We start from the raw sequence: 13,470 nt of genomic DNA, 5'->3' as shown, positions 1-13,470 counted from the left end.
ATAACACCTGTGGATGTCGGCTGTGTACGAAGACATACAAATATTGTACCGTTTCATTTTGATTTCATTGCAATTTAAAATGTGAAATCATTTTTAAAATAAACATGTATGTGTAAAATAAATTAAATATGTATATAATTTTTATTATTATTATTTTTGGATATGATTGTTGCCCAGCACTGCATTATACATATTATTAGAATTATTATATTTAAATAAATGTATATATATATATATATATATATATATATATATATATATATATATATATATATATATATATATGAAATTGATTTTTTTTTATACACATACATACATTATATATATATATATATATATATATATATATATATATATATATATATATATATATATATATATATATATATATATATATATGTAGATTTATTCTAAAATATTTACATATATATTTTTATATGTACATATACATAGCACACACGCTTTTATTATGTATACAAAATCGTGATTAATCGTAAGCCAGTAAAAATACATTAAATAGGTAAAAAATAATTCAAATAAAAAAAAAAAAAAATACAAAAGCCAGTAACAATATTACTAAAACTAAATTGAGAAAATATTAATAATAAACTACGTTAAATGCTTTATGAATAGTGTTCAAAGACCGATTGACTTCCTGCAGCAGCAGTGGAGTGTAGCTTTGGCCGCTGTCCTACTTTATGGAGTGTATAAACCCCATCAGAGTTAATAGGATCTGCTCCCGCGCGGCTCTGACACGGGATTGTGTCGCAGAGGCAGGAGATTTCATTAAACGTGGAGCTACTTTACCTCTGCTGTTTACATCAGACTCTACCAATGTGAGAAAACAGGAGAAAACCTAAGCTTTGTCCCTGAAATGATGAATTAGCGCCGCTACGGTAACAGCTTCACTCTTTTATATACGGTATTTTGTTTGCATTTTTAACGACTTCGTATGTAGGGGTAAATGTATTATTGTTGTTATTATGAATTATTCTATATATTATTTAAATCATTAAATTTAATGCACAACAAAAAAAAATCTTGAATAGATCTTTATTAATAAATTTCACATTCTCTTTGGTAAAAGTCAGTGTGCATGATCAATAAAAAAAAAAAAGTTAGAATTATATATAATTATATCTATATATTATATATATCTTCCAGAGTGTTACAGGTCGTCGAACTCATGTCTGCAGTGACCAACAAAGAGAGGCTCCGCTCGAATCCTCGCCTGCAGAAACACACACAGAGCCGTCAAACCACTGATCACGTCCAAAACAAACCTCTTACACAAATAGAAATACATATACATTTAAAGAAATATATATATATATATATATATATATATATATATATATATATATATATATATATATATATATATATATATATATATATATATATATATACACACACACACACACACACACACATCTTAAACTATAGTCAAATAGAAAACTATATAAAATACTGAATTTTTTAATTTAAATATTTCACAATATTATGGTTTTCTTATGTACTTTTTGATCAAATTGGTGAGCATATGATATATATATGTATGTACACACACATATGTATAATCGTGTATTACTGCTGTCAAACTATTAATCGTGATTAATCACATGCAAAAATTATTTTTTGTTGCATATTCTGTGTATATTTATTTTTGGAAAAAAACAAACACATACATTTTGAAAAAATGTACATGCTTATGCAATTATTTATTCGGATTTCTATATTTTACATTATACAACAATATTTAATATATAAGCATAACATATTTATATGCAAAAACTTTTGGATCTAATTATTCATCATTAATCATTCGACAGGTAAAAAAAAGTAACAACAAAAAATAAAATACAGTTAGCAGACGCAATAAAACACGATATGAGTTATCCGTTTTTGCAAATAAACTCTAATAATATATATCATATTTCTGATACCTCACGAGTTGACAGCGAAAATCAGCCAGACGTGGAAAGGCCAGGTCTGCGTTCAGGGTTTGTTCTTCATTACTCCACAACCTCTCCGCTGCAGCACAGGCTCTCGGCCTTCACACACACACACACACACACACACACACACACACAAGATCTATAACACAGATGTATAACACAGAAGATCTATAATCTGGACTCTTCTAGTCGTACCACAGGCGCGGGGTCAGATTGGTGGCGTCCACATACTCCCCCCACATGGCCACCTCTCCACCAATCACCAGCTTCTTTTGCTCGTCTGTGCCTAAACCACAGTTTTAAAAAAACGTACATATTTAAACGAGCACAGCAGCCGTGCGCTGAAAACACACCAGAGCACTACAAACACAACACAGCAAACAACACCCACACATCATTACATAAAATAATTGAAAATCATCACTTATCTACTGCCCGTTTGCTTTTAAAACACTTATTTTGTAGAGATGCACCGAAATTAAAATTCTGGCCTGAAGCAAAACATGTAAATGAAACACGAAGGCCAAACGCTGAACGGGATTTTTCAGGATTTTTCCCCAGCGTGTTTCACAATGGCATAAATTTAAAAAAATGTACTTAACCCTGAATATTTCACAATCACATTTTATTCTGGGGAGTGATAAAGAGACAGCATTAAACTTTACAGGAAAAGCTTATTTTATATTAAAAAATGGCATAATTATGAAATAATTACAAATAGTGTTTAGGGTTAAAATAGAGAAATCTAAGGCAAATTATGTTCCTATGTAATGGCAGGGTTTCACCACTAAATGCCGGTAAGACTGTTAAATAAATATAACCCACATATTTAGCTCTACTCTAGTTGCTGTTTTAGTTTTACCTTTCTTGATAGCTTATTTATTTTTTGCTTTAAGACATTATCAAACATGTTTATAAATTGGGCTTTTTTTAAATGCTGATTTTAAAAGAAAAGTGTAATTATACTCATCCCAGTGTTATTTTATGACATTCATGTATAAATGAATATTGAAAAAAGTTCAGCAAATATAGAATTTAACCCAATAATCATTTTGAATGATGTTTAAAAAAAAAAAAAAGCACGAGGCCACCAGCTGCATTCAGGGAAACTCATTCTTGTGTCAGAAAGACCAAAAACTTCAAAATAGGATAGCTAGCTCTTAAAGGTGTATCTCAACACAAATGCAATTATCTAAAAACAACCATCAATTTTAACCCGTTTCATAAAGTACAACTAATCTGCCAGATTTTCCCGAGAGGTAAACGAATGTTAAAAACCCCCGACGAACAATTTCGGTCGGCGAACATTCGGTGCATCTCTGACACGACATGCTGCTCCACACACACCGGAGAAGTTCTGGGGCCGCACAGCGTAGGAGTCGCGCCAGTCCTGGCCGTAGCTGATGTGGTTGATGTACCAGGGGGCAGAGAGCAGGACCCTGTGCCCGGCCTGGGTCATCCTGCTCAGCTCAGCCTGGTACTTCGCTCCCTTCCAGATCTCCAGAACCGTGTCCTGTGGAATCTGAGACAGCAGCAGACACCTCAAACGCCAAGCGGACCTGCCTCGTTCGTCCGCACGCGCGCCACGTTTTGAGGCTTTTACTGGGTGTGTGTTGCGAAGACAGGATGGGAAAATGATGGGAGGGAGACGAGACGAGATTTTGAAAATGTTGCAAGCTAGATTCAAACACAAAAAATCCAAAAGAGCACCAGAGCTCAACGGGTTTACCACTAGGGCACGGTTCAGACCTTCAAACAATATCTATATATAACTTTATATATCTTCTGATAGAAACTACTTGTGTGACGCGTGTTTCACCTCAAAAATATATAAATTCGACTCTTGATTCTGGTTACAAGATGCAATGATCGTGGCCACAGGATTTCATGATTTTTTTTTTTCCCCCCACATTGTAGTTACAGTGCTATCTTAAAATGGATAAAATTATTATACTTTACATTAGTTTCTTTCAGTTATGAAAGAATTTAAATTAAATTGAATTAAAATACTTATTTTAGTTACATATTTGTTGTGTTTTGTAATTGTTATTTGTTTCTTTTGTTGTTTTACTTATTTTAGTACATAAAGATAAACTAAATGAGAAATGTTGCCTTGACAACTACTTGAAATAAACCTTTTATTTATTTATTTAGTTAATGTTAATGTCACTATTTTTATGGTTTTCTTTTAAATGAACCTGCTTAGCTGATGCAATAAAACTAAAAATTAGTAAAAATTGTTAAAAATGTTTTTTGGTGGCAACCGAAATAAACTAAAATATAAACACATAACTGAACTACATCATTTTAAAGCTACGTTGTTAAGTTTTTATTAAACAAAAAATTATCTTTAAATTCACAAAAACTCTGATAAACCTATAATAATAATAATAATAATAATAATAATAATTTATATTTTAAAGAAGCTGGAAAGGATTTCGCAGGAAGCTGCATGCATACATCACTAAAATTAATAATAATTGAAAAAAATAATAATAATAATAATAATAATCCTAAATATATTTTTAAAAAGCTAATAAAATGTACAAAACATTAAATTTTAATCTATTTAAAATAAACAAAAATTAAATGATTTGAATTACATTTAAATACAAACTGAAAATCAGTCAGTCTTATCAGTGCAGTTAGTTTGATTGTCACAGCACACACAGCACTGCAGTCTCTAGTATCTGTTAGTCTGCTGCACTCATGCTCTGACCCCTGAAGGCTAAGGGCCGCACGTTGTAGAAACGGGCCCAGCTGTGAGTAGGTATCGGCAGGTCGAGGTAGAAAGGGGCCGCCAGGATGACCTTTAACCCCGCCTTGGTCACCCGGCGCATCTTGCACAGGTAACAGCCCTGCTTCCAAACCTCCACCACGTACTTAGATCTGGGCTGGAAGAGAACCGTCTCATTCCTGTCTCGATCAAACACGCCTCACGTCTGAATGCAAGCAATGCGACCTTAACCAGACTGTTTTTACTCACCCGCTCACGGTAGTCAAACACGTCCTGCCAAACAATGGAGGTTTTGTTGAGAGCGGCGGTCATGTTCATTATACTGAAGGACGTAAAGAGAGACACAGTGAAAAACCATGGCCACGGTTCACGAATGTGCCGTTTCTTGTGTTCATGCTGAAAAACTAAAGAATTTCTCACTGTTATCAGGAGACAAAACATTTCCATTGTTAACATGTCAAAAACTACATTTTATCTACACACGGGTGTGCTTATATAAGTGCTTTTTAATGGTTTAAACATGTCTTAAACATTTTTATTTTCAGCAGAATCTGAATTAAACCTAATAAAATAAAATGTTAGATTAAGAATAATGTTTAATAAAACAACAACAACAACAACAACACACACACACACACACACACATATATATAAAAAAAAAATATATATTATATATATATATATATATCAATTTTTTTATTATATTTATTTATTTTTACTTTTTTAATAATTCAGCAAGGATGCATCAAAAGTGGCAGTAACATAATTTAAACCATAACAAAAAATAAATCCTTTTTAATAAATGCTTTCTTTTTCTAGGAATCCTGAAAATAAGTATTCTTATATAATCTGCACATTGAAACAATTTCTGAATATGACACTAAAGACTATAATGACGCTGGAATCACAGCTTTGACATCACAGAAATAAATGACATTTTACCGTAGATTTTCATAGAAAACTTATTTTAAATTATAATATTTCACAAAATCACAGTTTTTCTTGTATTTTTAATCATATAAATTGGTGAGTGTAACAGTTTTTTATATGGTAAATAAAAACAGATGGCAAACTTTTTGCACACATGAAGTTGCCTTTGTTTTTTAAACAAAATTTAATCATATTTCAGCTCACCTCTCCATATAGAACGATTCCAGTTTAGTAAAGTCCTTCCCAAAGCCCATCTTTTCCATGAACTTCCGCACATTTGGATTCGACTGCCTGTTAGAGAGAAAACAACCTCTTAGAAATGAAGACACCACCGTTCTAGCTAAAGCAGTCAAGCTCAAAACGAGACGATATCGTGCGGCAGTGATGCTTACCAGCAGGCAAAACTGACCTCATCCCCTCCTAAATGAACATAAGAGTCAGGAAAGACGAACTTCACCTCTTTCAAGAGGCTTTCCATGAACCTGTAAGTAGTGTCTAGGGTCGGATCGACGGGTCCGAATGAACCGGACGGCACACTGCCCTTGTAACACGGAGTCAAGAGGCCTGGCTGTCCTGAGAACAGACACAAACCAATGCTATTTATTAAGATAATATAGAAAATATTGTTTTTACAGTATGAATACCATTACATCGCTACATAATGATAGGAAAAGCAGTGTGTGTGTCTGTGTGTGTGTGTGTGTGTGTGTGTGTGTGTGTGTCTGTGTGTGTGTGTGTGTGTGTGTCTGTCTGTGTGTGTGTGTGTGTGTGTGTGTGTGTGTCTGTCTGTCTGTCTGTCTGTGTGTGTGTCTGTCTGTCTGTGTGTGTGTCTGTCTGTCTGTCTGTCTGTGTCTGTGTGTGTCTGTCTGTCTGTGTGTGTGTGTCTGTGTGTGTCTGTGTGTGTGTGTCTGTGTCTGTGTGTCTGTGTCTGTGTGTGTGTGTGCACGTGTGTGTGTGTGTGTACCTTTCCCCCATGACTGAGTGTGTCCAGGAGAGTCAAACTCAGGGACGACTCTAATGCCTCTCATTCTGGCATGTTCAATCACCCTCATCACATCTGACTGCGTGTAGATGTGAGTGAACGCATGAAAAGCGCCCTGGAACGACAATGTGTAGCACGGATGTTTTCATTAAAACTATTACGAAGTGTTTCCGTTTCGTGAAATAAGGCACAAATAAGACACGCGTGTAATAGATGAAGAACTCAAATAAAAAAAAAAAGAAATCACTTAAATGAAAATGTTGTCCTTGGCAGCTGACTGGGGACTGACTGACTTAAAATATATACATTTTATAGCATCTTCACCTTATTACTGAGGTCGGGAAAGGTGCGGCTCTGATACGGGAAAGAAGGATCATCCACAATGTGCCAGTGAAAGACATTCAATTTACTGTAGGCCATGGCGTCCTGTGTGGGAAAATAAATAAATACATATAGAAATATAAATTAATTAATTGTGTGTATATATATATATATATATATATATATATATATATATATATATATATATATATATATATATATATATATATATATATTGAAGAGATCAAAATAATAATAATATTAATATTAATTTATAACATTTACAATACAATATATTCCAAATGCTTTTTTTTTTATTTTATTAAAATAATCTTCAGAATAAATCATCATGGTTTAGCAGCAAAAAAGAGCTTTACATCACAGAAATAAATGATATTTTAAAACCGATTGTAATAATATTTTGCAACATTACCGTTTTTTTGTCTGCAGCCAAATACATACCAGAGTATTCAAAATAGCACGGAGAGGTAAATAATGCCTTGAAGTGTCCAGTAAAAGTCCTCTGAATGCAAAACGTGGGAAGTCTACCATCTCCGTCTTGTTGATAAAATACTTCATAGAAAGATTGAGTTAATTAATTAGTATATGAACACAGCACAGACATCCATCGCAAGCACATGACTAAATACTCACAGCGCCATAATCATCCTGCTGCACGAGCTGACTGAAGGACTCCAGACCTGATTTTCAGGTTCAATGAGAAAAATACACAACTGTTAGAGCTAGTGCTTTTGAGTCCAGCGAAGCGTAAAAGAGACAATAAGCATGTAGTGGCACCTCTCAGAGCTCCCCATACAGACACCGATCTCAGCTCAGCCCGGCCCTCCGACACACTCAGAGCATCTGCAACAACAAAACACCAGCACAGCTTCGTCACAACGTCTTATCGGATATCCCAACACAGAACTGCTCTTAAATGACTGGATTCGAAGAGGAATGCCTCCCCCTGCTGGAAGCGGCCCGTGCAAATCGCTCCTTTTAACGGAGCGGACTTTCCGGAGGTCAAAGGTCACGGTCGGGAGACACTCACAGCTCTCATCTGAATCTTCGTCAGGGTAGCCGTCACATCCTCTGGTTTTGACGCTCACCGTCGCGACAAAGGGTGCAGTCTGAAGCGCACGTTCTGCTCAGATAGACAGTAACACAATCAGCACGCATGGTTTCAGAGCGCAAGTTTGTTTCAGTTGAATGCGAGGATGTTTTAAGACGGCCACAAGCTTTTCGCACGACCGTTTTGAATTTCCTCGTGCAGCTCAAAACTGAAAAATTAACATTTGGCCTGTTTTTCTGCTGTACTATTCTGGCAATAGCCAACAATGCAAGGGTCAAAAATATTTTATGCCAAAAATCGTTAGGATATTAAGTAGAGATCATGCTCCATTAAGATATTTTGTACATTTCCTACCTTAAATATATTAATATAATATATAATATACATTGCTTTTTTGCACCCTCAGATTGCAAAAAGGCTAGCTGTATCTCAGCCAAATATTGTCCTATCATAACAAACCATATATCAACTTATTTATTCAGCTTTCAGATGATGTGTAATATATATATATATATATATATATATATATATATATATATATATATATATATATATATATATATATATATATATAAAAGACCCTATAACTGGTTTTATGGTGCAGGTTCACGTATGACACATTTATCAAATATTTATTAATATTTTAGCATTTTCATACGTTTAAATAACATATATAAAATAATTAAATAATATATAGATTTAAATACATCACAAATTGATTTGATTATTTTTTATGACTGGTTTTGTAGTCCAGGTTCACCTATGACACTGATCAACATTTTTAAACATTTGATCAAATATTTATTTATTTTTTATTAAATATGTATTAATATTTTAGCGTTTCATACTATAAATTATATATAAAATAATTAGACAATAAAAGAAAAATGGCATAAAACATTGTGGATTTAAAAATATCAATTTTATTCATTCTTTTTTATAACATTTAACATTGTATATAATATTTTAGCATTTCATATTTTGAAATAATGAGTTTTAAACTAATGCTACGTTGTGTTACCGTCTTGTTTATTTCTTACACGCACGTCCATCTTACCACACGGAAGTACACGGAAGTTTTATAACTTCTCAGTCATCGACCGACCTGATCCCGTCGTGAAGTCCGGGAATATGATGGAGAAGTATCTTTTGAACGCGGCGTCCAGGACGGAGCACCCCGTCTGCGCAGCCGAGTCCCTCCCGTAAGAGAAGGAGAAGAGCCGCGGGCTCAGACCGTACCTGTCCGCGGACTGATGGAGCTGCTGCGGCAGCGGCCAGACCCCGTCCGCCCGCTCCAGCCACACGGCGACCGCCGCCGCTAGTAAACACAACCGCGCCCGGGACATCATACCGGACACTTCCGCCCAGCTCCACAGCTGACGCTCACTGACATGACATTTTAAATACTACGAGACTCAAAACACCGGTCAGAGCGGCGTTTTTGATCACGTGACCCGAGGAGAGCGACCGCATTGGCTCGACTTGAGTCACGTGGTCTGTTTCCGGGTTGTTTTGAATATTAAAAGTAGGCTAATAAAAAGGAAGGTGAATTAAAAAAAGAATAGGACTTGGAGCATAAAAAAAGAAATGCTAAAAAAAAACCATACGATTAGTGCAGAAGAAAAAGGTACAATTTATGGCCAACCTGAAACAACCTGGTCATTTTTTATCACATTATCTTGTATTGTCTCGTCTTATTGGCTCATCTTGAGTCACGTGGTTTATTTTCGGGATCGTTTGAATATTAAGTAGGATAATAAAAAGGAAGGTAAATTAAAACGTTATGACTTACAGCATAAAAGTGTTTGTAATTGTTAATTTCTTGTTATTTGAAGAAACTGAATCGCGAAGATAGATTATTATAGATTATTATTACTGAGAAAATATTATAGTATATTATTATTATCAGTGCAATCACCCTAGCTATTTTATATTGTATTATATTCTTTTTATAAAATGTTTATTGTCCCTGTGTTTGTTCTTGTTTGTTTGTTTTTTTATTGGTGCTATGACAACGACAAAAAAACTAAAAAACTAAATTTGACAGTCAGAAAAGGCCTCTAGAGGGCGGTAGTACACAGCAAAACAATTTCTAAAACATTATTTCAGCAACGTTTCAGTCCTTTCAGTTCAACGAATAACATGATTTCCATTCAAATATTTTTTTGCTTTATTTTTTCAGTTTTGTTACCGAAGGATTTCCCGTCCGAATGGACACTACATCTAATCATCAGATGAACCCTGCAGAGCCTGCAGAGAACCCGAAACAGCTCAATTAGATCAAATTAGCATCAGTCATAACACCACTGTTCAAGAACAAAAGCAAACATTATGCAACTGCTATTAAACAATCATCCCTGGATAAAAATAAAGCGTTATCCAGAGTGAAAGTCAAGCGGCCAACCTAAACAGACAAAGTCGGGTTTTGTGTTAAGCTCTATTCAGCACATTTGAGAAGCCTCTTAAAACCCTAAGACTTTCTTTATACAAAAAAATCATGAAATAAGTGAATAAATAATCATGAAGCAGCTGTAACACCAGTGATTTATTTCAGTCTCTGTATCTGGTTGTTTGAGCTGTGGAGGATGTGTAAAATCACACACACACACACACACTCACACACACACACACACACACACACACACACACACACACACACACACACACACACACACACACACACACACACACACACACACACACACACACACACACACACACACACACACACACACGCTCACACACACGCTCACACACACACACACACACACACACACACACACACACACACACACACACACACACACACACACACACACACACACACACACTCTCTCTCTCTCTCTCTGGAAACCCCTCCCTGTGTGTCACCACTCATCTTTTCATAGAATCAAGTGAACTTTATGTCACAATCTTCATCTACTCCCCGTTCCGCTTCTGTGAATGTCACCGGCCGGAAACGCTTACTGTACTGCGTCAAATACTGCACTGTATGTGACAGGGACGAAATGTGACTCATGCGAATGCTATTAAACCCTTACCAAAAGATTTCATCACTGTGATTAACATGATTATAATTTTCCACGGCGTTCACTGTCACACCAGGGAGAGAAATATTCGCCTTATTGACCCTTCTGCATTTTATTCATTGAATATTCATACATATACATATATATATATATATATATATATATATATATATATATATATATATAGTATATGGGAAAGTGACGATTTTGCCTTAACGTTTATAGTTGTTGTTATAGACCTTTCTTCTTCTTTTTTTTTGGTTTGTTTTGTTCTATTATTCATTTTATTTGCTTTTTAACAGAGCCGCACCCAATGCAACGCGAACACACTCCAAGCATGCTGTAAAAACACAGTTATTGAGAATTAATCACAGCTTTAGTCTAATGTAAAACGCCCAGAGCTAGGTGTGCGTTGATGATTATTGTCAACTAATAAACCTTACGTGATTATTAGTAAGTTTCGTTTGTCCACTCTGCGTTTTTTGTTTGTTTTGTTTTGTTTTGGGACTTCAACTGGAATAGCCAGTGTTTCCAAACGATTACTTTCTGAACCACCGCTTTTCGTGGTTGTTGAAAACTCTAGCGTAATTCTATATTCGCTTTTAATCATTCAGTATAAACGCTGCTAAGCCTGTCCGTTTACTGTAGTTTTACTGCGCTTTGTTAATCGCACGGTTCATTTCACACAAGATCCTAAAATGGTCTTGGTCTGGATCTCTGGCCTAGTTTTTGAATGTTTTGTCTTGATAGCCATATAATCTCTCCTCGAAGGCTAAAAACTCAACCAAAAATGTTTTTATCAGACATTAGTAATGTAACTTAATCGTAATTGCACATGGTGATCATAATAAGTAATATGTGCCTTCATTGAAACATTAACGTTCATGTTAAATTGTCTAATGAACTTTTGTAACCACAATCATTTTCTTTCTGACTGATGATTTCTGTGGTTACTGTTCTGCAGTCCTTGATCTAGTTCACACCAGCAGCCATAAGCCCCTAAAATTGTATTTTAAAACATTAATGGACTATTATCTGCAAAAATAATAAAGCAAAACGAAACAGACCACTTCAAAACAGCAGTTTCTGCATCATTTTTTTCCCCGGTCAGTTTGTTAAACCGTAAATAGTTTTTCCAGACAGCGTCTTCATGCTTTGTGTACGTGACAGTGGTTTATTTTAGCCGTAACGGATTCACTGCAGGTTGGCTTTCTGGTCTATTCATATTTGAAGAAAGAACAAGAGCACCACGTTTAAGGAGGTACTATGCTTTCTCACAGGGAAGGGCGAGTGAGTCTGTCTGAATCCACCTGCCCTGGCCTCAGGATATCTCTATAAAATATGTGACTTTCTTTCTCAAAGTGACTCAGGAGTAACGCTGAGGTTCGGGACTTACTCATGCCATAAATAACAGCATGTAGAGTTTCATTAAAACATTTAATTTTGCGACGACAGCGAGACAAGGCCTACACACTACAACATGTTCAAATAAAATAAGACACTTTGAACGTTGACTGGACCAAACCGTGACGGAGAGGTCAAAGTTCACGGATTAAAGGTTAGTCTGAAGTTGTGTACAGTTATATATTGTTTTATAGGACACTCTACCGAGATGTTAAATTGACCATCCCTCACATATAAGCGTTTTTTTTAAGTGGACGCAAAAGTGGTTTATTAGTATTTCAATGCTGATGGCCATTTAGAGCGTCATCACAGTCTTGTGAAAAGGGCCCCTATCGAAATCGATGATTGGTGAGTTTATCTTTGCGCAGAAATGTACCTGCGGTTTTACGAAACAAAAGAAGAAACAAAACAGTTAAAGTGAACAAAGACCACGTGACAAAGGTTTATCTTGGGTTTATTTTTGGATAATTGTGCATTTGAAGCTGAGGTTTTTACAAAAGAAGCAAAAACGAGAGAAAACAAACAAAACACACACACAATTGTTTGAACTCTGTTTTGAGGGACGTTGCACTAAATAGTACTGTGTATTTAAACCTGAGGTTTTTCTATACAGAACAACGACACATGAAATTGGCTTATGTATGACACGCACGTGTGTCGCGTCCGTGTAATATCCTCGCGCGCATATTACACGCACCACCCCACAATCTCATTCCTTCCCATCGCGTGGCATAAACAAGTCGATCTTTGAGTATCAATACCACAAAATGTCCTTTTTATCAGGCGTAGTATTTACACGCACGTTCACGAACACGGCGGTTATACAGAAAAAAACACGCAGAAGCCAGATGCATTTATCTCGCGGGAACAGTATTGCGAAGCCCGGTTCGAGAAACGAGTAACCGTCGATGACTGAATTGAGTCTGGCCGCTCACCGCACGTAACAGTCCTTCGGGGGGTTTGTCTCGGGTCCTGACGTCTGTATCACACCTCCACCTGCAGACTCGCCCGTGTGTGTCTCTCTCTTTCTCTCTGAC

General features: G+C 35.7%; 1 protein-coding gene across 4 annotated transcripts; it reads right to left on the bottom strand.

Annotated features, from left to right (window-relative positions):
- Nucleotides 1-1,039: 1,039 nt before the first annotated feature.
- hexa (hexosaminidase A (alpha polypeptide)) lies at nt 1,040-9,455 on the bottom strand. 4 transcript variants are annotated; one of them, XM_043228733.1, is made up of 15 exons: nt 9,106-9,455; nt 7,980-8,072; nt 7,727-7,792; nt 7,583-7,629; nt 7,391-7,501; nt 6,932-7,033; nt 6,590-6,722; nt 6,018-6,198; nt 5,830-5,916; nt 4,945-5,017; nt 4,678-4,852; nt 3,306-3,560; nt 2,154-2,244; nt 1,947-2,054; nt 1,040-1,231 (listed from the first exon to the last, which is right to left on the bottom strand). In XM_043228733.1, exons 1-15 carry the CDS (start codon nt 9,347-9,349, stop codon nt 1,141-1,143), a joined length of 1,857 nt encoding a protein of 618 aa, XP_043084668.1. In that variant the 5' UTR covers nt 9,350-9,455; the 3' UTR covers nt 1,040-1,140. The 4 variants fall into 4 exon arrangements, with proteins under 4 accessions (XP_043084668.1, XP_043084670.1, XP_043084669.1 ...); XM_043228735.1 differs by lacking the exon at nt 3,306-3,560 and having other exon boundaries at nt 9,106-9,454; XM_043228734.1 differs by lacking the exon at nt 4,678-4,852 and having other exon boundaries at nt 3,306-3,480; nt 9,106-9,451.
- Between the last annotated feature and the right edge of the window lie 4,015 nt (nt 9,456-13,470).

This window comes from Puntigrus tetrazona, chromosome 25, assembly GCF_018831695.1.
Source record: "Puntigrus tetrazona isolate hp1 chromosome 25, ASM1883169v1, whole genome shotgun sequence".
Lineage (NCBI taxonomy): Eukaryota > Metazoa > Chordata > Actinopteri > Cypriniformes > Cyprinidae > Puntigrus > Puntigrus tetrazona.
Note: the sequence above shows the minus strand (reverse complement) of the source record. Positions and strands in the feature narration are given on the sequence as shown.